The sequence below is a fragment of the Cariama cristata genome, unplaced genomic scaffold (assembly GCF_000690535.1).
Source record: "Cariama cristata isolate BGI_N322 unplaced genomic scaffold, ASM69053v1 scaffold963, whole genome shotgun sequence".
Lineage (NCBI taxonomy): Eukaryota > Metazoa > Chordata > Aves > Cariamiformes > Cariamidae > Cariama > Cariama cristata.
Window position 1 is genome coordinate 17,516 of NW_009609905.1, and position 27,157 is coordinate 44,672.

At 41.2% G+C, this 27,157-nt stretch overlaps 1 protein-coding gene across 1 annotated transcript in view; it reads right to left on the reverse strand.

Annotated features, from left to right (window-relative positions):
- Window positions 1-17,131, reverse strand: part of PDE1C (phosphodiesterase 1C, calmodulin-dependent 70kDa) — a gene marked incomplete at its 3' end in the record, with an annotated part of 34,239 nt that extends 17,108 nt beyond the window's left edge. Inside the window, exons 1-7 of the mRNA XM_009697664.1 lie at window positions 16,962-17,131; window positions 15,912-16,094; window positions 13,661-13,727; window positions 10,113-10,229; window positions 8,203-8,343; window positions 2,838-2,938; window positions 1,623-1,751 (exon numbers count right to left, since the gene is read on the reverse strand). Of these exons, the coding sequence (XP_009695966.1) occupies window positions 1,623-1,751; window positions 2,838-2,938; window positions 8,203-8,343; window positions 10,113-10,229; window positions 13,661-13,727; window positions 15,912-16,094; window positions 16,962-17,131 (908 nt within the window). The remainder of the gene's footprint in view (window positions 1-1,622; window positions 1,752-2,837; window positions 2,939-8,202; window positions 8,344-10,112; window positions 10,230-13,660; window positions 13,728-15,911; window positions 16,095-16,961) is intronic.
- Between the last annotated feature and the right edge of the window lie 10,026 nt (window positions 17,132-27,157).

Below are 27,157 nucleotides of genomic sequence, written 5' to 3' on the forward strand. Positions count from 1 at the left end.
TGAAGTCAGCTGATGTTTCCAGTGCTTCCCAAATGTTTGCCTATGGGATTTCAAACTGGCAGTCAAAAGCAAAAGCACACAAAACCCATAATGTTTTGGAATTAGAGCACATCCAGATAATGGCCTTTATTCTGCAGCTGCTGCTTGATCGGCAGCTACAAAATAATAAAGCCCTACTTGAGAGAGAACAAATAAGCAATCCAAACCACTCAATATTTTTGCTCAGGCAGTTACAGTGTTTCTTAAAGAGATGGGTTAATCTTTGAAACTTTGGGTGTAAGCATATTGCCTTACCAGAACACACATGTTGACACTACAGAATCAATGAGAAATATCTGAGGCTAGCTTTGATTCAAGCAAAACCAGTTTCGAGCTCCAAAGCAGACCAGTTTCCTAAAGACAGTATCCATGCAATGAAGCATACTCAACTAGCTGCTCCGCTGCTCCTTGCAGACCTTGGCTCTAAGGCTGCTGTTTCTAGTCAGTTAGTTCCTTGCCTTTCCCCCGCCAACATAAAAGGAACCAGCAATTTGCTGCCAATATTTGACAAGGCATTACCAGCTGTAGCTAAAAAAATAAATTAGATTTTTAACACCTCAATGCAGATTTTTTTTCTTTTTTAAAGTTCCTGCTTGCTGCCCACCAGGGGACTATTTTCTATATTGGGGGATAGAAGGCTACTCCTCCACAACGCTCACATTGACTGAAATCAGCCACCTAAGTTCCTGAGTTTTATTCCCGTCCATCGCATCACTGTCCACAAGTCGAAATAAAGAGGAAATTCAGGCTGAACAGATTAGCAAGCAGAGCCTTCACTGACCAGTTTGCTAGAAGCCAGGCCCCAGAGAAGGGGCTCATTTCCCCACATTTATATTAAAATAAGATGAACTGACTGCTCAGCACTGTATCACATTTAAGCGTGTGCAGGAGGCACTGTGCGTCATGTAAGATCCCACAAGTTGCTTCCCCTCCCATGAGGAAGACCACGGAGCAGGATTCTTCCTGTCTAACACACTGGGCTATTTTTAAAGTACCGCTCCTTGGAGTTCAAAAAAACCTCATAAAAACAGAAAGCCCTCCTCAGTTTGAAGCGTCTGCTATTAGAAAGCAAATCATGGGCTGATTTTGGCATATAAATCATACGTTGCACATGAGGCTTATTTTAAATTACAGCTACTTACATCACCTTGGCATATATAGTACACTGATTTATGCTTCTTGGACTGGCTTCTTTTTTGCATTAAGTCTCATTTATAATTTCCAGGCAGGGAGTGTCAAAGTAGATAAAGGTTATGTTTATGCTTTAGGATGAACAAACAGCAGGCTAGCTTCACACTCAGTTACAAATGGATGTGTACAAAGGGTGCCTTTGTGAGACTTAGACATTAGATGGGAGTCAATTTGTATATTATAATCCATCGACACAAAGTTTAGTCTCACTACCAGAGGTGAAAACCAAAAGCAGAAATAAGCAAGACAAACACCTTTTAAAGCTCTTTTTCTTGTAGCAACAGAAACACTAATATGCAATAAACAATAACGCATAATGCCATTCAAACAAGGAAATAGTCATCTATGGTGATGCTGCAACGTTCCTAGGCAGCCACCATGTTAATTTTTACCTCCAGTCATCCTTTGAGAGGTTAGATAAAATATTCATCTCTTCATCATCTTGCAAAAGACGATACGCCGCACTAACGTGGTGATTCTCAAGCACAGATCGGTCATTATATAGAATGGCTGAGTCTGACCTAGTATTCCAAAGAAAACATAGGAAAGGTTATGCTTCTTCCCTGTCTAAAGAGTCTCACATTCCAAAGTTTTCCTTTGATTAGCTACAGAGATTAGTTCTACAGCACAGATATGAGCATTTTAAGAGCATTTGTAATACTTTGCTCATTGCTGTTATTCACTAAAATAGTGAAAATAGTAAAATAAAGATCAAAATTCACTGCAAAATCTATTTCATCAGTTGACACTCACCTAGTCTCTTTGTTACATACTCCAGACATCTAATTTAGGGTAAGATGCAATGCATGGTAGAAATGCCCAAGGGTGCAGTGTCAGTCGAGGACACGTAGACATTTTGTCATTGCTACCAGTACACTCCCATTGTCAAAATAATACAGAGACACCAGACGCCCAATTATCACTGCAACTAGAGACTTCACAATCTTTGCACACTTCCGAATTTTGCTGCCTTCTTTATCGTCTCCTTCTCTCTCCCACCAACCCAAAAGCCTTATAGAAGATTCTGAGTTCAAAAAATGCACGAGTCCAGCCTAGTTCGTGATCAGCTAATTACTCTCTAGCAATTACAAAGCTTTAAAAATATTATATCCCTGAACAGGCAATGGTAAACATCCCCTTGCTGCAGGTGTGGTTTCCCACTCCATTAAAAATAGTCTGTGTAGCATTGGAGGTCACTGATGAATATAGACATTGCTGAATTCTTGATTTATGCAGTTAATGTTTGATTCCTCAGATTCAACAAGGAGAAAAAACGTTTGTAGTATCTCCTCCAAAACTACACCTTCGTCAAAAAGTGTATCACTCTCTACAGCAATTTGTCTTTGGGAACTTTACACAGAAACATTTTGGGATTTTCCTTTTTCCTGTTTATTAATATGAAACCATGCTCAGGAAGCTAGAATACATGCATTCCATTGTAAATGGTTGAGCAAGAGAAAATTAAATGCAACATAAGGAAGTGAAGTTTCCTCCTGTAACACTTGAAAGCAAAAGCTTCTGCACTTTTCTAGGTGGCTGTGCCGTTAATCTCCTAAGGTTTCCCCCTCCATTTCCCAACCCTTCGTCATGATTTTCAGTGTCCTCACCGTGTCTGGATGTGAAAGTTGTTGGTGGTTCCAGTGTGTTCATAGTCGTGGATGGCAGCTGCGAAGATCATAGCGAAGATCTCCAGCTCTGTCAGCCAGTGCTGAAAAGAGATTACAGAGCAATCAGATAAGCTGTCATTTTCCCAGGCATTAAGGCTTTTGTCTTTTAAGGCAAGTTATCCCCTGCTGACAGTCAACGCTGCACATCATTGCCTTTCCCCTGCAGCCTGCCAGCTGTTTTAAAGCAAACTTGTCTGGTTGATATACAAAAGCCGAACCAGGGTTTTTCCTGAAGCTCCATCTAAATAAATTGAACTTCAGCAAAACGGTTTCAGGAGCTAATAAGGCTTAAGGCACAGCAAGGGGAAACGTGTGCCCTTCTTAAAGAGCAATGTGTGAGGAAGAGAGAGAGGGAAACCTCAAGAAAGTCAAGGTTCTCCAACTGGAGCTCGATGATACACGTGGAGGTATGCACGTACCCACCAGGGTATGTATTTTCAGCTCAGTTGACCTGGGCAGCAGAGCCACAAATACAGAAAAATGTCGCTCATTTCTGGCAACAAAAAGTCTTTGTCAATCACTGAATCATGAGGAGAACAGAGAACACAACCTCAGAAGATGTATGTCTTGATATTTATTTATCATCTATAGAAACATCTGAGAAAGCCCTGAGGGTTTTTTTCCTAATTGCCTAGTTGAAGCCTTATTTCTCAATGCTTAAGTCACTTTTGACTTCGATTTCTAAACGACGCAGATGCTTTTAATAAGTTTCCTCTGAGTCAATCAATCGTTTTATGTCTGGTTTTCCACTGGCAGCACACAAGGAGTGCTGTTAACATCAAGCGCATCAGAGACAAAGGCTCTAAATACTATAGATGCTGTAAATATTTGTATGAAATGCTTAAGAGCATCACATTTAGAGAAAACCTTTACCACAGTGGTTGTCAAATATTTTTGTAACAGTTCACTGTCAACCTGCAAACATTTTGACAGATGTTCACGTACAAGCCGCCTTTTAATTCAAAGCCCAGTAAAGGCAGTATGGTTTCACAAATCTATTCCAGACAGCTACTATAGCTCAGGGACCACCACTGGCCTGTTACCCCCATGCAGGGGAAGCACAGGTAACCGGGGGGCTCTGCACACAGAGACCCGTCCAGTTCTTCGCCTGCCTTGCACAGCCATCTCTGCATAACCAATGAAGAATGAAACAAGTCTCAGTATCAAAGACCTCCTTATATTAAAGATGCAGTTTGAAAATACTGGCCAGAGATATTTCACACAATGCCACTGACTATAATCAAGGTAGCTCTTCTTTTTTTTTTTTATTTTTTTTTTTCTCGAGAGAGAGAGGAGAGTGAAGAGATGCACAGGGAAACTAAACTATTTTCTCATTTCTACACATTTGGTCCAGCACAGGAATGGGCAAGCACTGGTGGTAGAGAAATCTGTGATGTTTCTGTTTCCAGGTGTGACTTGTGCATAAGGAACACTTTGCAGGTGATGAAGGACATGATTTCAACTTTCAAGCAACAACTTCTGGCAACTGCAATGGGGGCAAAAAGGAACTAGTGTTTCGAGGCTGCAAGTCTAGATCTGGACTTCCATTCCTCAACCGTGTTCTGCCATTTCCCAAAAGGAGAGAATGCAAATGACAGAAAAAAATCAGGCACAAGCGCTCAGGAACAGGCAGAGCAAACCTACATTATGCAGGTAGAACTACTACGGGACACATCCAGCTAGTCTAATGCATCCACTTCAGACCTTCTGGGCACCACCTGGCAAGTCCCACTCCAACAGGATCTTATGACCCAAGTCTTAAAACATCACTAGGGCAATGAGCTCTGTGCTTGATGTCTCCTACCTCATCTCTTAGGACACATACAGGAAAAGTGCTCATTTGCATGCCCTACCAAAGCATCACTTGTTGAACAATTCTGGGTAATGTAGGTTTTCAAATAGGGTGTAATACACCTGAGGAGAGGTATTAAATATCATAATAGTATTTGAGGAAGACCACACAGAATACAGACTGAGATTACAGTTGTGAACAGTGGGTAATAAATAAATTAACGTAAGTAGCAAAAAGTCGAAATAGGCTTGTGAGTAACAGAAGGGAAATAGCAGGTACATAATTGAACCCTTTTAGTCGCTTTTTTCTGCTACAGCCTTGCAAGGAAAAGCAAATATGATGGCAAAGAACCTGCAGAGAATGGATGCAATCTCCATCAAAGCGGTGATACTACCTTTTGCTAGTCTGTGATGGACTTCATCTTGGGAACAGAGAGCTAATTTTAAAGAATAAAGCCATCAAGAACTACTCAGAAAGCAGCAGGACACGGTAGGAGGTGAAAAGAGTGAGGAAATGTGAATGTTTTTCATTTCTAAAGGGCTGACAAAACCAATCCAGAACAAAACCTTCAAACCTTCTGTGATCATAGGAGGTGGGGGATGGTAGGGGAAGAAGGCATGAAAGAACAAGTATTGGCTTCCAGAGTGGAAACAAAAGAACGGTAATGAGGCATGATTGTCTTTCACTAACATACAATAAATATGAAGAATTAGCTACAAAGGCAAGTCATTGGCATGTAAACAAAAGGATCAACGCATACAGAAAGAAGGAGGAAGAGGAACGAGCAGCGTTTCCAAATCTAACAAAACAAATGGATGCATTTCCAAGAAAATAATACAAAGCAAAGACAGCAATAATTAGCTTGTTTCCTTCCCCAGAGTTTATGGTCTTTTATTCCAAAGTAGTTATCATTTTCGGAGCTCATGATGATCTGCTTATTAATCACAATAGTCCAGAGGAGAGGAGGATCTCCCTTCCCTTTGGTACAAACAGATGTGACAGAAGTCCTGTACTTCTGCAGTTTTACAGGTCTGCCGCAGGAAATATTCTCCTGTAATTCTTAACAGTACCAGAGAAAGAACTCCTAAGCTTTACCATCTGCACCTCATTGTCTGGATTCACAAAGAAATCATATGGTAATTCTGAATAATTATAAAGATTAATCAGAAAATAATACCGAAGAAAGTAATCATCTCAGCGGAATAACAGTTAAAAAAAGGAAAGAATGAAATGAGCAAAAAGTGTGTCAGCTCTTGGAAGTTTTTCATACACATTGTGCTGTATACCGGTCCTCTAAGAGAGGGACATCAGAGCAATTACAAGTTCTCTTTCAACGTTACATCTATGAGAAAACGCAAAATATTCCAGTTTATATGGTGAAGTACAACAAATTAATTCCAAGGCATCATCCTGAGGAAGAAAATAACAGGAAAACTAAAGACATTTCAGGTACTGAATATGAATAAAGGTAAAGAAGATTTTTTTTTTTAATTGAAAAGAAAACAGAAGAAAAAAGAAGCCTGGAACAAAACTGCTGAAAGAGCTTGTAAATAACAGGGAGCATGACAAAGGCAAACGAACCATGCAAAGATAAACCAGACAATTGTTTCTTCCCTTTGAGACTAGAACAAATTACCAGTATACAGACTATTTAAATTTGAAAAAAAAAAAGCAATTTTTCCACATTGCCAATAACTAGTTAACAAGATAACTGAGGGGTTTTTTCCTATTTTATAGTATGATTTTTTCACAAGTCTCTGTCTTTATCCCAGTGAAGAAGTAAACCAATGGCCCCAACATGCCTTCTGAAATTCTTGCGTTCCAGCATGTCCAAGTTCCTTGTGTAAATATTGAGAAAATGATGAACTGAGCAACCATGTAGGCTAGAGTAAGGGTAAGACACTGATGGAAGCAAATTCTGGAAACAGGAAAATGTCCCCTACCTTTCTTTACCATGTGTGAACATACTATGCATGTTAGAAGCTAGCCCTGCTGTGAGCAGGAGGTTAGGATCCATGACCTCTGGAGCTCATTTTCAAACTATATTAATCTATGCACATTGAGATGGGTTCTCCCCTGCAGGGGAGGTGGGGTGGAAATGAAGAAAAAGGAAGAAAAAAGAAAAAAAAACAAAATAGAAAATGGCTTTCTAACAAGAGAAGCAAAGCTGAAATGTCACTGTTGGCATGCAGTGCTGCAAGTCCCTTCTTCCTGGTAGCAGGAGAATGCTTTCTTATTGTGCTACATTAGATCCTAAACCAAGCACCACTTATTATTTCTGGAACAATTATTGCAAGGATTATTCCTGGGAAACAGCAGACACTTCACTACGTCCTCTGGAGTGCAACTCCATCATAACGGTCTGCATGGGATACTTTGTGCAGAGTTTATGCCAGGATGAATACAGGGGCACAGGGCTCAGCTCGGGCAAATGAGTCGCTGACTTCAGTGCCAGCGTGTACATGTGCTCACAAATTCTAGCTTCCCTTTTCTAGACGTAAATCCAGAATACGCACATTCTCTGACCCCTGCACATATTTCAGAACATTGTTTCCTCTGAAACCGAGAGGAAAAAGACTTCAGAGACATTAGAAAAGAAGGCATCACAACAGCGGGTGACTTCGAAAGGCGTGTGGACATAGACAATTTACTGGACATAGGTAATGCACGAGAGTATCACAACAGCGGGTGACTTTGAAAGGTATGTGGACATAGATAATGCACGAGAGAAAATCTCAAAAGACATATGCCAGACGATGAGAGTTTGGGCATTTCTTGCCAGGTTGAGATAAGGCTGAAACACATTACAGACAGAATTGAAAAGAGATATTTTTCCACTTCTTGGTTTTGCTTTTCAGTCAGACCGGAGCCTGGGACACCCACAGCTGTTACTTTTTGCTCTGACCAGCATTAGCACTTTGTTTCCACAATCATCTTCAATTGCTCTGACCAGCTTTAGCACTTTGTTTCCACAATCATCTTCAAAGTCTACGTAACACATTCTGGTGCTGCAGCCTGCATGCTTGGGCTGTCTGTAGGTTCCTAGGGAAGCCCGTTCAGCTGGTTTTGCTGTAGAGACTGGAGGGAGATCAGCACCTGCAGAGCAAGGCTCTTGTCATCCTCAGGTCAGTGGCATGAATTGTCCTTTGGAAGTACTGCCTCGCTCCCTTAAGTAAGAAGAAACCTTAGAAAATTTGCTTCTTCACATCAGGTGAAATGAATTCCAACAAAAGCGTGTTGGCAAAATCACCCAGGAGATCTGTGGCAGAGTGAAAAACTGAGCTTGCGTTTCTCATTCATCATCTTTTAGATCACTGTTAAAAGAGTCACCGACATCTTCACCTACCATCTATTTCTAAATAATCCTAAATCTCTACTTTCATTAGCACAACCATATCAAATGAAGTTTGTCTACAGTGAAATGGGTTCTACTGTGGATAATCATAATCTCCTTACTGAGCAGAAACTGTTGTAATCTCGTTATATATTCAGAATGCCAACGCCTGTACTTACCGCTACGCCTGTCTTGAAAAGGAGGTAATGGACCGTCTGTGTCACATCTGCAGCGTGCATTAGGTTGTGATAAGGATTTTTGTGTTTGCTGTAGCCAACCTCCAGAGCTTCCACAAAGGACACCAGGGCAGAAATGGGGATCTGAGGTAAAGCAGCACAGAATTAAAAACAAAATAATCACCTTTAATGGCTAGCATTCAGAGGGGAGCATTTTGATAAGAGGTCCCGAAGAGGAGTTTGTACTTCACAAATAAATAATGTGCTAAACCATCTGAAACAGGCACTCGAGAGAGAGTGAATCCAGGTTACTTCCTCAATCATACCAACACATAAAGACACATAAGCAAGTATACTACGAAATGCTGTCTGGAAGGCCGGTGCAGTATGAAAAGTAACAGAGAACCCTTGATTGATTGCTCCTGAACAAATATTTCTAATTAAGCCACAAGCATTCGTCTGTTCCCCTCGCAACCCACTGGAATATATCTCTGCTTTACTGTTCACATTCAAGATTTTCTAATGAAAATCATCACATAACAAGTCTGAGATACTCTACTAAGAGCAGTATCATTTATCAAATCTCTGGCTTTTTACGGTAAAATCCAGCCTGCCCATGCTACGGGCTTGCCATGTCTTTCTGACTCCAAGAGTAGAACTCCGCACACTTGAGAAAATGCAATTCAGGGGATTTCTAGAAAGGAGACTGTGCAGGTGGCATCAGCTGCAACACATGCAACTGGCAACATGGGTTCCTCCAGTTTCATCTGCTCAAACAGCAAATACCCTAAATGCTCCTATTTCCATAGTTAGAGGAGCACTGTAATCCTCCCCTTGGGTATGTACCAGGGAAGGACGCAGTTCTGACCAGTTACCTTCTGCAAACATTTCTCATCAAGCATGGGTGGTTCCTGAAGAAGTGCAGGAGCCAGAGATGTGTAAACCCCTTCCAGCCAAAGTGTGCAGGGACCTCCAGGGAATGGAAATGTCAATGGAGGAAGGGACAGTGGAGTATTTAGGTGGGGTGAACAGTCAAGATCTGAGAACAATGTTTCTGCCATACAAATTTAAGCCTGTTCAAAGCTGGAGGAAAAGAGATGTAGCAGTTGTATCTGCAAACCTCTGTAACAATTACAGAATTATAGAATAGTTTGGGTTGGAAGGGACCTTTAAAGGCCATCCAGTCCAAGCCCCTTGCAGTCAGCAGGGACATCTTCAACTCAATCAGGTTGCTCAGAGCCCCATCCAGCTTGACCTTGAATGTCTCCAGGGATGGAGCATCTACCACCTCTCTGGGCAACCTCTGCCAGGGTTTCACCACCCTCAGCATAAAAAATTTCTTCCTTGTATCTGGTCTAAATCTACCCTCTTTTAGTTTAAAGCCATTACCCCTTGGCTTTTGCAACAGGTCCTGTTAATCATCTCCCTCCACACGCTGGTCACGCTGCTTTGGGTGAATTTGAATTTGAATTCAAGCTCTCCTTTTTTTGCCTGCATGTTTGAGAGTCCTGTGAATCTCAGGAGAATGACACTATCATTTCTACAGGATCAAATGTAGTATTTCCCACCGCAACAGGCCCTGCTAAAAAGCTCGTCCCCACCTTTCTTGTCAGCCCTTGTAGGTACTGGCAGGCTGCTCTAAGGTCTCCCCGGAGCCTTCTACAGGATCAAATGTAGTATTTCCCACGGATTTCATGGGGAAGCCTATTTGGAATCCACTCTACTTCGTGGTGTCCCATTGCAATTAAAAGTACTACTTAAATAACATTTGGTCTTGCTTACTGGAGAAAGTGCAGCGTCCACGAAGCCTTGAAATAGCACTAAAATTGCATTTTGCATGGAACAAAGCAGGATGAGAGGGAAGTTGAACAAAACCTGAGATGGAAGAAGAGACCCATCTTCTAACTACTGACCTTGAAACGGTTGATCAGATCATAGCGCGTGAGAAGTTCATAGAAAATGAATTTCAGTGCATGATCCCCACTGGCATCGTTTAGTGCAAATACATCAAAGGACCACTTGTCTACATTCTGCAAGAGTGGGTAGAAAAGACAGTTAATGTGGTCATCCCTTTTACAATGATAGTTCAATTTCTATCGCTTTACGTCTACAAATACGGAATTAAGAGTGGTGATGTAAGTGCATAGCTTTTTTTTTAAAAAATTCTTCAATTCCTTTTAACCAATGCAGAGTTTAATTTACTCATCAGTATTGTATGACTCATGTTTAAGAAGCTTCTATTGAGAACATGTATGCTGTTTGATTATTCTAAACATGGCAATTCTCCAAAACGGAATTTCATCACTAAAGGCTGAATCCAAAAAGATAAGAATCTTGGTTTGCTTTAGTACCTGAAACATCAGGATGGCCCTACTGTGGCTCATTTGACCCTCTCTGTCCCCTACCCACGTGCTATGTCTATGAAAAAGAGTATTAACTTTGAAGGAAACAGGAATAATGAAGATACACTTCTTAATGATATTAAAGCCTCTGGATTTTGCTGTCCTTACAGAGTTCTTATGATTCCGTATTGTGAGCAAAGCACTCCAATGCTTCACTCACGCTTAAAACAGATTAAGGTCATATGTTTTTTGCAGTAAAAAGAATACAGGCACCTGTGATCAAATTTTTACCACTTACCGTTCAATCAACCAAAATAACAATTGACTAGAACAACTATCTTGCTAGATCCAAAGAGCAACTTAGTTTCTTCTGATTTTAATATTAATCCTGAATTGTGATCATTGCAGCTTAAATTACCTGAAGACAGCATGACCCTAATTTTCTTTTTTTTTTTTTTTTTAAAAGATAAGTGAGTCCACTGGGGCATTCGGAAAACTACAGAGCAGAGGAAATTACAGTAATGTTACATTAAATGCCAACAATGATATAAAAAACAACCTTTATAACGGAAGAGTAAATACCTCATTCCAGTTGGGAAAGTTCCAGTCAGCTGCAAATGATACATTAATGCGGCAGGGTGGTCAGTCAAGAGATTGAGGAGGGAAAGTTCATTTCCCAGCTCATAAAGCTAAAGTATAAGGTATAAACCTTCTTATAGAAGGTTGAGTTCAAAGCTCAACTCTTAGGGAAGGCTGTGGGAGCTGACAGCACTCATCATCCAGCAGGATAAAGCTTCTTGATCTCAGAATTGGATGTTCCCGAAACCCTATGAACTTTTCTCTCCTCCTCCTAGCAGCAAAGAGGGAAGGTGCAGAAGGAGTTATAGCTACAAGAATGATATACAGATCAACCACCCAGCTGCATCTGGCACAGGACCAGCTCTCAATCTCTCTTGCCTGCTGAGAACTTTGATGTACCTCGCACAGGGATTTATCCAAATGACTCTCCTTAAACCACATATTAAAGGTTGACACCTGTACATTGAAGTTTCCCTCCACTTCCAAACTCTGTTGCAGGTTACCTCCCATTTCTTTGTGGCACTTTCACCAAGAAAGATGACTTCATTTCACACACGCATGTGCACAGCTGCTCTCAGTGCAAGAAACGGGGGTTGGCTAGACATAATGTTGAGTACTGTTAAAGATTAGAGTCCATCTAAAATCTGCCATATTTTTAGCAATACTAAAAATGTTAAATTACAGTTATCTACTGAGCTCTCAAAGCCCAATCCACCTTTGTTGTTTGTTGTCATGGTCATGTTCCAGCTAAGGACCTGACTTCGCGTCAAACGCAAAGGACAGTGACCTTTAACCGCTTTGTGGTCAGTCACCCATACATCAGCATAGCTACAGGACTTCTTATGTTCTGAACCAGACCAATATATTTTGGTACCGGCTCTCTCCAGCGTGGGCTGATCCTGACAACCTTGCTACTTGCTGAGTGTGCCTCTTGTGGAAGCACAGTCCACAGAGAAGCTAATTAGTGAACATCACGGATGCTGAAGACTCAGCTCTGCTTTCACCTATCCCAGTAAATCACTTCCTTGCCGAGCAGTTGATATTACAAGCTGTGTGGAGCCCACACATTGAAGGCAGGGGCGAGCTTCTCCAGAGATGATTTGTGGCCCAAGTCACAGAAGAGCAATCATAAATTGCAGCTTTTCAACACTTTCAGTAGGCGTCGGAGAGGAAAAACAACCAAGAGAGGAAAAAGTTCCACCAAGAAAATATGTTTTGAAGCCCTTGAACAAACTTAGAAAATGAGCAAGAAAAAAAATGTCCAAATCATCCACATCAAATTTTAACTATTTCCCTGCTTTTTGAATGTTTTTATTTTGTAATCATTTATCTCCATCAATGAAGCAAATTAATTTAACACTTGCACCTATATAATAATTTACTTTTGGGTCCTATGGCATTGAAAATGATGTCTCAACTATGCTGAAATTTAATTCACTGTAAGGCAATCTTACCTTGTGGAAATAAAAGGGTTTTGTTCCTTTATATATTTTTCCTGTAGTTAATGTTGTGCTTTTGCAGCAGATAAATTTTACCAAATTGTGAAACTGCAGAACAGTACATCAGAATTGCTCTTTCGCACAAAATAAAGGTTAACCACATAGACAATAAGTTTCACAGTAGAGCTATTTAGATTTTACTGAGGGAGAAATCCTTGCTCTTGTCAACAGAAGTTTTGCTATTGACAATAATGACAGGAGCATTTTACCCTGAATAACCATGGGGAAAAATCCTCTTAACAGAAGCATGAAAGTGTCACAAATGGCTTAGAGGCTTGCAGCAACACCAGTTACGCTTTGAAAATTAGTGGAGTTTATGACCTTAAAAAAAAAATTAATACAGAAGTGACCCTTATATTGGAGAGAGATCCAAAGGTAGGCAGAACTTCACAGAAATCTGGTGACGGAGGAGGAAAAACTGTTTCTCCTCCTTCAGGAGAGCAGGAGAAGCAAGGGATAGGAAACTTTCTGCGCTACACATGTCTCTAGGTCCCTGGCCCTGTAGCCTCAGCTGAAGTGTCATAAGCTGCTCTAATGCCACATATACCCGCGGTGGTGTAACTGCAAATAGATCCAAGGTGTCTCCTCAGTCCTGCGTCCTTATTACTTGGCCATTGCTCCACTGCTTGGAGGAACCTAGCGATGATGTGAAACACCACTTCTTCCTATATGCTCAGTTTCCTGCCTTTCTGTCTGTCCTTAACCTTGGAGATTGGATTTGTTTCAGAAGCCAACTAGCAGATTCAGGGATAGATGTTATTCTGCTCAACAATTCTGGAAGGCCTGACATTTCTGTAGCTGCAGACCAGAACAGAGCTGTAACCTTCACAACCTGAAAATGGCCACAGCCACGAACTCTATTCTTTCCTTTATTGAAAGGATATTCCCTTAGGCCAGTAAATGATTAATGTATGTGAACTAAGCTAAATGTCAGAGAGAAGGAAAGGACAAGTACCAAAACCCCCTTATCAAGTCAAATATCACAGTGTTATCTTGATGCTTTGTACAGAAACCCCCCCAACACCTTTTTATTGGGATTACCTTTAGCACTCCAATTACAGCTGGTGGGTAGCTCAAACCGACCATATTTGAAGTCCGTCTGTACATTCTATCAAGATAAAACAGATAAGGCAACACATAAATAGAATTAACAAAACAAACAAACAAAAATCATAAAGCAACAGACCATTACAGGAGATCTTACTCAGCCCAGGAAACCCTAACTGCAATTTGGGTTTTTTTCTTACTTCTTCTTCCTAACTTGCACAATATTCTCTATACCATTCTTATTATATAGCCTAACTTGAGACTATACAGTCCCCAGTACCTCATAGCTTGGTTACCTGGCAGGACAACACAGAGAATCTGCCAGTATCAGGTCTTCATCAGAGGGAAAGGCTAGACTTAAATAAATAAGATGTTCCCCGTTTTCCACTGCAGATGATCATACTGCTCTTTCAGTTCCCTTAGTCCTTGCTGGTCCACATGCAAGCTAATTCTGAATGTACTTCAGAAATCATTTGTTGTCTGCAATGAATCAACTCCAGTTTGGCACAGCTGTTACTTTTGTTGGCATTTTTTTAAGATTGGTATAAAATCTTTTGGGTGTTCGCCATGTGTGTGTGTTTGAGAGAGAGAGAGAGAATAAGGCAATAATCAACATCTGCAACCACACTAAACAAAGCTCTGAAGTATGTATCAGATTTTAAACTTGTTTTCAGGCCACACTGTGTTTAACAGGCTCGGTGAATGCAAAAACACTGTCATAGCTAAAATGCTTTTCCGCAGGTCACCCTTTTTGGCACTTAAGCAACGTAGGGCTAAAAGGAGATGATGGAAAGCTCTCTTCTCCCATCTGAAACGATCCTGTGTGAAGTTGTCCTTCACTTCCCTTTCTCTTTGTCATGTTCTGCACTCAGACCTGAAAAAAAGTCAGGTCCCTTTGGAGAAATTCACCCCTTCCCCAAATTACAGAATGTCTTACCCCCTCACTTGCTCCAGTCAGGAGCCCCATAGCCTTCTCTTGAGTGACAATTCAGGCAGAGACCCTCTCCCTTAGCCCAGATGAGCCACAACCCTCTTCTGGTCCCATATCATATCTGAACACCTCCTCCTTTGGGCTACAGTGATTCAGATCAGCTGGAAACCAGCCTCCTGCAGCCAGCTCTCTGCAGTTCATTGATTTCCTTGTTAAGCAAGTCCCCCACCGAGAGAGTTAATTCACCAATAGCCTGTCAAACCTGGGAGAAACCTGCTCCAAGGAGAAATGACAGGTTTAGTCTTATCACAATTTGCTGCCACTCTTAACACGTGTACAGTAACTTTGGTACACAGATACAAAAATGGGCTATAGACATGCCAGAGGAGGCTTCTGTGTGTCTGTGTGGCTTGCGGTCCACGGTCTGATCTGCCCAGCCTCCTGCACAGAGGGCGGGTAGGCTGTCACTGCGACTCTGATGAACAGCGAACGGTGCTCTGCTCTTCCATTCTTGACTTGAGTTTTGCTGTAGAGACCTGGGATCTGCTGTCTTTCACGCTGCCTAAAGTCTGCTGACAGTTTCACATGCGCCAGCCGTCCTTCTAGCTTGAAGGAAGAATGTCAGCAAAGAGTGGTTACTCGATCAGAAAACATCAGAAGTGGAAGAGAGTCCAAATTGAAATGACTACATGTTTTAAAGGGTTCAGAAAGTAAAATCCGTTTTAGCCGTCAGTTCTGATGTAAATCACAACAGAGAAGGTCGAGAGGACTCAATGGGTTTTCTGAAATCCTCCTTGAGCTCCAAACTTTTCACATCAGTCTTGGTCTATAGTTCATTCCAGTAATACCATGATATAGGATTTTCTTCTGGTTTTTAGCAGTTCTTCGTCAGAAATACTAGACCACAGAGGTAAACAGAGGCAAACAGAGGCAGGATGGGCTCGCTCTGGGCTGACTGAATTTTAAAAGCTGTCACTCTTGACCTAGGGCAATGCAGAGGTGAATATTCCTTGTCAAAAATATTCCAACTGTGCTATTACACCTGTATCACGCTAAGAACAGACCCGTATGTGCTGTTTCAGGTTGCAATCTATTACTTAATCCCAGGTTTCGAGGTGCTATCCCGATTTGTGTAGAAACATCATTAGAAGTATAACAAAGTGTTCTTCATTCAATAGTCATCTCCTAGTTCTCTGAGGTCTTCTGGCCCAAGGTAGTCTCCTCCACCTCCTGTCACTGTGTCATCACCTACTACAGGTGCAATCTGAGGTACCTGGGCAGCTACTAGAACAAAGTAATTACCCACTCCTTTACCTTTCCACAAATATCCCAGCTTGTACTGCATGGACAATACTCCTGAACCGGGGTTTTTCCTCCGTCCTTTTGAGCATCATCCCCATTTGCCGTGTGAAGGTAGAAGCCAACCAGTCGCGGACCTCTGAGGGCACAGAGTCGGACTGAATGTCACTGAGCTCATCTTCTGTGTCCAGTAAACGCCTAGAAGGGGGAGGAACAAGATAGGTAAACAGACTTCCTCGGAGAGCATTGCAACATTATTAACAAAAAAGAAACTCATATATATTCTGATTAAAACGGTTGTTAAAAGTCTTTGGTTCCTCAGCCCTAATGGAACACAATTGTACAAGTCTTCAACAGATTGTTTATTCTCTTGTATAGTTAAACGTCAGGTTGTGAAACTCGCTACTAGGCTGACAACCAAGAAGTATCAGCCTTCTGAAGCACAACTGCGTAATCATCTGCTGATTTCTGATCTTCAGATTGTCAATATTCCTGACCTTTCTGCCCTTCAGAGCTCATTTACAGTCATGTCTAACTTCCCAGTTAGTATCATACAGTCCTCTCCTTTCCCATTCTGGTCATCTGAGGAGACTCCACAAATGCATTTAGCACTGGGGAAATGGCATACAACACAGAGGGGAACTCCTCTGCAACGTCTTAGCAGTCCACCTCTATCATGACCTGGAGTAAAAAAAATTTTAATTTCAAAGACTTGATACAAGTGAAAAGATTTAACACTATTCAAAAGGAATAGAAAAGCAGGAATTTAGAGACTTGCAGAAAAAGTGGGACACAATTATGATGAAAACATTTCTCCGAGAGAATATATATTACGTTTTTGATTGCTTTTGATCTCCTCCCCTGCCTCAGGAAACTTAAAGAAGCTTTTAGACCAAGGATTGCAGATCTGCTCTACACAGAATACAATATTTTAATGACTAAAAAAATATTGTCTGTGAGCAATAAATCTTGGCTAAAACAACTTTCCCAACTGACACGTAAATTACAAATTTGTGTCGTTGGTACCAGACATAAGAGCAGCGTTGACGTCTGTAGTTAACTCACCTAGTTTCGTCAATGTACACTGACTCAAGAACAGTCGCAGCATATTCCAAATTCTTCTTTAGGTCTACAACTGAAGCTTCCCCTCTCTCTAACTGCTTTACCAAAGACCGTAATCTAGAGAAAAGGAAAACAGAAATCTGATTAGTACAAAGAGAAATAGGTGTTCCCATACCCCTCTTCTGTGTAACTGCACCACCAGGTGTGAGCAGCAACACATTGTGTTTGATGAGCAGAGCTAGGAAAGGTGCTCCCCAACCTTTCAGGCTGATTCCAGCCTCAGGCAGCACACGTGGAAGATGAATTCACCTCCTTCCTAGAGCCAAATCATTGATCCTTCCTACCCATTTCCAGCTTTTCTTGCCAATGTAGGGGGGGGATGAAGAGAAAAAAACCAAAACAACTTTCACATCCAAACTGTAAGCTTTAGTTCATATGCTTCCTCCTTCCTTTTTCCCTGCGTATGGGGAGTCCAGAGATGTGACCCCTTAACTAGTTACCAGAAGCATTGTTTGTACACAAGCCACGGGTGTCAATATTGTGGGAGGAACATTATCTTTGGCTCTTCCTGACTTTTATTTCCTTGACTTAAGTACCCGGCAGCTCTATGCCACAAGTCATTCAAAATTCATGTTCGATAATAGCACAGTGAGTAAGGGTTGCTTCATGGCACCAACATTCATCATCGAAGAAGATTATACAGAGTACTGCGTGCATCAATCATTTGAAAAAACAGAAGTACAGTTGTTATAATAAAACCTTGTCACACGATCAGCCGCTTACATGTGAAAAAAAAAAATTACACTGTCGTTGTCTTACCATCCATTATCTACAACTATTTCTGATTCATTGAGTCACAGCAGCTGCTGCCAGTTACCTTTACTAAATAAAAGCCTGGTGATAGTTTGCCTTTGATGCATTCCATGTATCTCTACTTTTTTGAAATAGTCCTAAATGCAATCATAAAGTCAAGGCCAGGCTGTCCCACTGAAAGGCATCCAAGCAAATTTATTAGCAGAAAAATTCCATTTCAGAGTGGTTGAAGTAATTCCGGAATTCAGTCAAATTCACCAAACCATTTTGACGGAAAGAAAAACATTACCACAAACTTTTAATGCATTTTATTTTTAGGAGCTTGTATTAAAGCAATGCTGACTGTCTTTTACTCCATAGACTACTTGTTGCAGCAAGCAAGTAGGTTTCAGTCACACGTACTGTTTCACAGGAAAATGCCGAGTCCATCAGGCTACTGACTAAAAGAAACATACTGATATAATTATCACAATCAATTTAAGGACCCAGTTCATCATTTACTTCGCTTTTATTGTAACTGCCTGTTTTGTACGAACAAAACGCTTTTTTCAACCATAGCATGTTTTGTTCTGTTGTGTTTTAAAAAGTTAATTATAGAGTGATCAAAACCTAAATTTTCAATGGTTTGTTCATTATTTTTTTTCCTCCTTTTTCTTTCAAGTTCATAATTAAAAATTTGCACAGATCTACGAGACCCGGTTCCACTGAAGTCCATGGAGCTAGTTGTAGGAGAAGCGGCCAATTCCTGTCGATAAGGAGATCCCAGGCCAGAAGGGAGATGTTAACCATTCCTATTATTAAGCTGTCTTAAGACCACGGCACATACCACAAGTGAGCCAGGCTGTAGGTCAGCCAAAAGTTTCTCAGCTTACGGTCATCAGCACAGCAGTTACAAAGAATTGGTTAGTCACACAATATTAGCTCTCAATCTAGTTGTTTAATTATGTTAAGAGAGAGCTAATGCCCTTCTTAATGAGATTTCCAAGGGAAGCTATTCCTCCAGTCTGCAAATTCCCTGTGAACATGTGCCAAATATTATGGAAAAAGTCTGAGAGCCTTTGTTCTACTCTCAGTTATTTCACATTTTAGTCCTCAGAATAATCCCTTAACTGCTCAAAGGAAAAGCCTAGTCCTGAGCAACGCTATGTATTTTAACCTTCCCTGACCCCCTAGGGAGCTCAAGTAGGTGTAAAACCTTGGAAAAGGGCCAATTCCAGAATACAGCCTCCCGCATTGCCCTTCCAAGGAAAGTACCTGTATGCACCTCCCGTAAAAACCCGAGGATACCAGCAAATAATCCCACTGAATTCAGCAGAGCAATACCTTTGTGTAAAGCCAGCAGGTTGGGTCCTCAGTGAAGGCGAGAGGTTATCCAAAGCGTACGCTATTCCACAGCCCCGCTCCCACTCCTTTTAATGGTTCCCTAAAGTACTAGTTATCATAAGATTCAGGGAGATAGAAAGTAAATGACTAGAGACTGGGCAACTGAACTCAGTCCATGAAAGTTAAGCTGCTCAAAGACCCAAAGCCACTCTAGATCCAAACTGAGTTACAGGAAAAAGTGAAGCTGTTTTCAGCGTGTTCTTGAAATATAAAATTTCTGAGTAACCGCTCCAAGCATTCTCCTCTCTGTTATAAATAAAACAGTATCTGTGTACAAATATTTATCTCCTTAGCTAGAGGGCTTCCTTTTATACTGTTGATTTTTTTTTTATTATTTAAATAGCATTACATATCACAGCAGAGAAGATTAACACCACCGCAGCCTGGATACCAGTCAGCTTCAATTAACATGCAAAGCACATGTACTGTCTGAATACTTGGGGCAAGTGCCTTCAACCCATGTAAAGTCTGCAAAGCCGTGTGGCTAGTCTCTGTACTCATTTTCAAAGCTTTATGACTGTGATTGACCACACGTTTTCAACAGTACAACTCAATATTTTCCTCTGAGAATCATTCTCATACCAGTGGGCAAGGAAAAAAATATTTTGAATGCACACGTAAAAATTAAAAAAAAATTTAAAAATTCTAATATTGTTACAGATTGCCAAGGATGGAATATTTATCCCTGTTTTACTCTTGATATTAATGGCTAAACAGTTTGATATTGACACCTGAACCTGATTAATATGTTATTTCAACCATGACAGCCTGACAGGTGAAGACTGTAGAAACCAGAGTAAATTTTTATTATAGCTGGGAAAAGAGGGCAAGCTATTGAACACAGCACTGCTAGAGCTGGTTAAGTACCCTCTTGAGACAATGTCCTTTCATCAATTGTCACTAATTCTTTGAGATCAAAAGCTATTCACGAGCCTCTACTCAGTCTGATACAGGTTTCATTAAGAAAGCCTGCAGAGAAATTTCCTACCAAAACTGAGCCTTGCCCATGTGGCGAAGGCTCTGCGCAGAAGAGGGGAACCCGGGGTTGAAGCGACTGCTGCTTGGTCCCTTTTAACACATACTGAAATCAGAGATGCCAGAGCTCAGGCGAGAGACTGAGGGGATCATCTTTGATCGGTCAGTCCTAAAGAACAGCTCGGTGGGAGAAAGGACTTGTACCCTAGACCGGAAAATCCTCATGAGCGGATTACTTGCCTGGATTGTGAGTCCAAAAGTTTGCTACAGATACGAGTTGGAAGAGATTATTCAAAGTTTCCTGTCACCTGTCTGAGGAGGAGGAGCAGCAGGTAGATGCGGTCCACATCACACCAAAATAGGCTTTTTAAAATCTTTCTGCAAAATATGAAAATGTTCTGGAAAACTAACAGATTTGAGCAACACTAGAAGTTCTCCCACCCTCGTTGATAGTGACACAGCTAGATAAAATGAGTTACTGGCTTCCTGCTGCGATAACCCCAGGAAAGATGTGTCATTCTTACCTACTTTCAAGATGTACATAGCTCATATACACAAATAGAGAAAACCTTTTCATAACACTAGATCACTCCACAGCTACATCTGTACACGAGAATGTCCCTTTTGTGAGAGTTTTACTGATGTATCAGGTTTTACTGATGTACCAAGAACATACAGTACAAGAAATCTTTGTACAGAGAACCAAATTTTACGGATGCCTGATGAAAACGGGTGTATGTAGCAACAAAGCATCAGGTTTCATATCCCGAATGCTGTTTTCATATCCCAGAAGAGAATCTTCTTGCTATTCCTGAAGTTTCCAAAGCTTTGGAATCAACTTTTACACTTTAAGTCAAAGTTTCCTTAAGCAGACAATATCCCATGGCATTCAGCGTAATTCCGACACTGCACCTCACGAGCAAACAGTTTGGGGGTTCCCTGTAAACATAAAGGATCCTGTAACACTTTCTGTAAGAAATGAGGTTTGCTCTCACCACCTCTCGCTATTCTTCTGAAGTAACTTTGTCCTTTCAGTCATTTCCTTCAGTCACAAATGTCACCAGCTTTCAACGGACGCGGGGATACTTGCAAAAGGTGTATATTGGATATTGTGTATTGTGTATATTGCATCAGAATGCAAGCTGCTACATCCATACAAGAAACCATTTTCTAATAATCTTGCCATGATTAATGCTTAGATACAGAAAATTTTCCCCAAAATATTGTCAGCATTAACTTCACTACAGGACACTATCCACGGTCCTGTTCATCACAGAGGTTCACAATCAAAAACTGGCACAGGAGGAGACCGATCCCAGTCACAATAGGGTCCTTCATGAGTTTTCTGCGGACAAAAAGAACGTCATTACAACTAACCACTAGTGAGGAACGCTCTCAGCAAACCCTTGTCACGCTGACTCTAGGGGCATGAGTAAGAGGCACCTTCTGCTATCAGCCTCTGTTTATGGGGCTTTTCTTAGGCAAATTACCCTCATGTCATGAAAACCCAAGAGAACGATTTCAAACACAACTCATTTGTGATAACATTCTTTTGATAGCCAGCTCAAACTACTTCTTTTTTTTTTTAAAAAAAAATCAAAATAAATAAAATCGACCACAAGCGTTAGAAATTAACAAAATAATCATCAGAAGTAGATCTGATTGCATAAATGCCAGCTTCAGTTTTCACACAGAAAAAGACCAAGGGTCACTCCTACAGGCTGGAGAGACAAACAGCTGCTGAACTGAAAGACAAAACCCTGCCTTCTGATCTCCAGTACATTCCTTACCCTTCTTGGGAAAACCACCACAATCACTGCTAGGAAATTCAGGAATAAGGTTGAGAAACAGATGTTCGCTGTGCAGTGAACTGTATTTCTACTCAAGAATTGCTACACAGAAATAGGTGTTCATCTGCTACCTCGCCATAACGTACAAACTCAATAAATTTAGTATTCTGGGGACATATCAGATTTAGAGAGCACATGCAGACCAGTTAAGCAGCGAGTGCATAGAAGGTCTGTCAGCTGCCCCATGACAGTATCTGTCTGCCTGGTAGGGTGTAAAGAAACCGCAAAGCAAATACACAGGATACTTAAGACTGCCCCAAAGCATCCAGAGCAGACTGCATGGGGTTACGCGGCACAACGCACAGGTGCGGTAGTTTCAGCCAACTGGGAGAACGGACACCTCCGCGGTTTGCATAGTGGACCCTTCGATGCTCCATTCCAATAGTGGGTTGGTGGGAGGGGTACAGCACACATAGAAAGTAATCCAGGAGCTCACCATGTCTTTTCACAACAGTCAGCAGGTATGATTCATTCCACGGTCTGCCACATCTTAACTAAGGCTCTGCATATACAGCATCTGTGAACCACTGAGGAAAAGACACAACCTAGAAAGCCAGCTCCAGCAGTAATCCTCAAAATACCACCAAAAATAGAGTAACTGGTAGCCTGTGACCCAACGGATTTGTATTAGGCTGGATAGTTATCTTCTGTCACTCCTTTTGTATAGAAAAACCCAAGTGACCACATCCAGAGGAAGAAAAAACACGTGTTTACAAGGAGCAATCACTGAAACACAGAGCATTGCTACACTGGCATTTTTCATCAGAAGAAATTAAAAGCAATTTCCCAAGTAATTGTTTTGCCTTCCTCACATTTCCTGAAATATTCTTCTTCCTTTGAATAAAAAAAATAAATAAATAAATAAAATTAAGTAATCAATTTATTTTGTATTATTTAGAAACATGAAAATGCAACAATGATAAGTTCAGTGGCCTTGGCAGGACGACGAACAGCTTGTTTCAACTCACTTTAAGTCAAATGAGCTTCTGACCACTTTAGCCAACTATAAGTGAAATCATATATAGTTCATACTTTCACTTCACAGTCATAAATTCCCTCATGCCTATTACAGGAAGGGAAGTCCTGTGCCCAAAACATTAGCGAACTTCGGCTTACTGGAGAATTTTCAATAAAACAGCAACCTAAGCAATTCCTCAGCACCAAGTCCTTCAAATTACCCTTGTCTCCATCTCCTGCTACTGAAAACTTCTAAAGGGTGTGCTCTCCTCTCACGTGCAAACACCTTCCCCATCTTGGGTTCTGAACTTTGGGAGCCGAGTCAGAAAATACAAGCAGTAAAAAGCCTTAATGTGGGTAAAATTTTTATGTTATAGTCTTTGGTGATGAGGCCATTAGAAGTCTTGGTCATGGGTCTTTTTTCATTCAAGTCAACCACCTCACCTAGCACTAACCTTTTATAGAAATCAGGCACACAGATGCTCATGCAAGTCACTGGAAACGGATAGCCAGGATGAACCGCCTTCAAAAGCTGCCTGTCATATATTTCCTCAGGAAAGGGCGTGCTGCCTTTTTGACATGCCTTCCTTCCCTGACTAACGACAGAAATAAGCTAAAAGATGAGCTTAGGCAGTCGTTGCGGTTTCAGACAGCTAAGATGAGGTGGATTGACTCTTTCCACTGAATAAATTGAGAGCTGAGAGTAAGAGAAAGAAAAGCTACTATACTCTGTTTTCACAACTAGCCACCTTCTAACTGGTGTTTCCCAAAGTAAGCTTTCCTTTTAGCAGACTACTTCTTTTTGGGATGCTAGCGCAAATTAGTTTTTTGGGGAAACCATAGGATCACTGAATTTGTTGAAAATGAGATCCAAAGATAGCAATGTCTTCTGGAATTAAGCCTTTCCAAATCACTGGTGCCTTTTATAAAAAATATAACCTCAGTTATAACATGTCAGCCACAAATCTAACAATTTTTAATTTGCATCTTTAAAAATAGGTACCTGAAATGAATCATCTAAATTTGCATTTGAGGCAACACATACTATCCGTTTAGTGTTGATGCATCCAATGACGTATCCCCTTTGTTTTATACAGATGGAATCTTTTTCTTTGAAACCACAATTATCACATTTCTGGGTCCTTGAACAAGGTCATTCTTCCAAATGATGCTAGCAGATTGCTGTGTGCAGATCTGAATGTCAGAGCTCCACGCTTACTCTTTACTTAACGCTCACTGCAGAGATCAGGGAGAAGTTCAACTGATAATTTCAAAATATTTCATTGAAACCTTACTTCTCCCCCATCTGTTACCATTAAAATATCCATGGGCGGGAAGTCTGCAATGATCTCATTCTTTCCAGTTCCTAAAAATCAATTACGTTCCAGAGCAGCTTTTAGGAACCCACGGGGCAGTTAGGCAAGTGCAGATCAGAGCCTACACGCAGTGTGAAGTTCAGGCAGGAATTATGTCCCTGCATGGTCTCCAGAAATGCCCGGTAGGCAAAGGCAGGAGAAGTGGTTCTCAGGCTGCTTCTTTCAGACCACCTTCAGCCATCAGCACTTCCCGAGATGCAGACGAAGGCTACGTCTCACTCAGATCCCATCAGCTAGGGGAAGAGACAGGCACAGATCAACAGCAAATTCCCATATGACCTCAATGCTCTTTGCTGGGTTTGGCAAACTTCTGCTTACTCTAATGGACCCCTAAGTTTCTCTAGATCCCTCAGGCATCTGCATGTTCTTGAAGCCATCATCACTGACCCCACTAGAGACAGGCCAGCTGATATTGGCCAAAGATTTTGTGCTATATATAAATCTGGATTTATAAAGTGTTTTCTCACAAACGATATATTTTACACAGCTGCTAACTTTAATTTTTGCTGTGACCAGAGGTAACTCACTGATAAAACATTTCAGACTTTGTTTTATTCTAAATTGGCATAAATGGCAAACACTCAGATTGCCGGTTAAAAATTTCAACTATTTCCTTTATATTTAAAGGCATATACATTCCTTGGTAGATTATAGATACCCAGGCACTGAGGCTTTTAGACAGATTTAAGACGTGGATCCTCACTTTTCTGCCTCTGATTTCCATTCAGGACAACACACTTACAGGGAATATTACACAGCTAATTGATTGACGTTACTTACGCAGCTGATTTGCTAGTCTAAAAATCAGAAAAAGTGAGCTGAGTCAGCAGTAAAATTTTACTTATCACTGTATTACAGCTCTGCTATGCACTTTTTGTGCCTGAAGAAATCACTCTGAAAGTTTAGGAGTTCACCACATTTCTCTGGCAATACTAGCATGTGCATTTGTTAGCTCAGATACTCTTATGCCTTTTCTCAATATACAATTTACCCTTTCAACAAATATTGTTAAAACCAAGCTGCTGTTCTCCTAATGCCCCAAAGTTTGCATTAAAGTGCAAAATCATTTCCCTCTTGGCAGCTGCGAGCTGGCCAGTCTATACTTCTACAAAACAAGCCCATTCTTGCTACCCTTAATTACCTTTATTATGAGGGAAGCATTCCCAAAGTCAGTAGTAAACATTCCCTTGTCTTTTGCTAAAGGCTGGAAAACCAAGGTCATTGGCAGTTTTCAGCTGCACATGATGAAGGTGTTGAGCTAGATATTTGCCATGCCAGGAATTTTTAACAACCTGGGCACTACCAGGAGAATCGTAGTCTTTACAGAGAAATGGCAAGAAGAGGCAATTACAAAATGTTGCCAAGCCACAATTTGTTACCAAAATATAGCTCAGATAGGGTCCCAGTTGTGGTTTTTTGGAACACAAATGATTTGGAATAGTTCTCCACACAGTGGTCCTTACTGACACCCTGGTAGTTTGGACTTTGCACTGCAGACTGCTTCCTTGTCTACTTTAATTACCAGCCTAGCTAACAGATCCAGGTGGCCTGGGGCTAACCACTACTAGCCTTTCAAACCTGATGTTTGCTAATATGCACAGGAACTGGATTTACCTCGAAACCTCAATCTGGCCACCGCAGCACTGATGGTTAAAGTTAAGTTCAGTTGAAAGCAAATTCCTGAGCTACACTCATTTCTCCAAGACTACATGTCCTATTTAGAGAAGAACTATGCAAGCATCCCAAGAAGCCCATCCTAAGAATTTATCATGCACATACAGGGCATGTGCTGACACTGGTGTGTAAGCACTTGTGATACTTGCAACACAGCTTGCCTGGGATTCAGGCTCACTGTCAGTGTTGTCCCATTGACTTGGGGATTACAGTCAGGATAAATTTCAACTCAAAAATTTTCAGGGGAGAAGGTGTTGGATTCTGCTCAGCAAAACTAGGATTTTCTCTTCAAAAAAACCACAGGGGTGCAACCCTTGTCTTTATTTCACCATGCTAAGTTAGTGTGACCTGATCACCTTTAGTGAAAAAAACCCTTTTTTCCTGCCAGGAGTGCAACAGTCCTGAAAAAACACAAAATAGAGGCTCCTGTATAGGTACTAGCACAGGCAGATTATGTATCATCTCAGGCTAGTGGCCACAGGCTAAGAGAATCACCAGCTGCTAATAAATATTTTAGTAATTTGCAGTCCATTAGGGAGCAGCACGAAGCATGTTAAGGTAACATTTCAGATTCTGAATTCTGAACAAAACCTTTGTGAAATTACATTCTAGGATGCTTGCTTTCGTATTTTTGTGCCACTGTGGGCCCTACCGCAATACCGATTTTTTCATCGGGGCACGCTTGCTTTCTGTGCATCACTGGGCAGGGAATTTGTTTTGAACATCGTTTACATCTTGCTGCACTGATTGTATAGAGTTTGAATGCCTTGGTAACATAAAGAAAATGAAGAGAGAGAGGAAACATTTGATGGTGATACCCCCAGAAAGTCTGCTTGCTAACTGCCCTGAGTAAACAATACAGGACAGCATCCTTCAGTGCCAGATGGGTTCAGCTGTACACGGGCTGCGCTGAGCCCTCAGAGCACACCATCTGCTTCCTCAAAGGTGCGGTGGTAAAAGCAATGTTAGAGGTCATTTTTGAAATGCCCAAATTCTGGGAAGAAGCACAGGTTTTTAAATAGAAGTCAGAGGCACTGATTCAGGGAATGCCACAGACGAAACAGGCAGGGATGGAAGCTGCAGGGTCGCTGCCTCTTCTGGGAGTTGAGACAACATAAAATTACTTCAGATACAAGGTTCAAAGCAGCTGAAGGGACACTGCAGAAGGGAA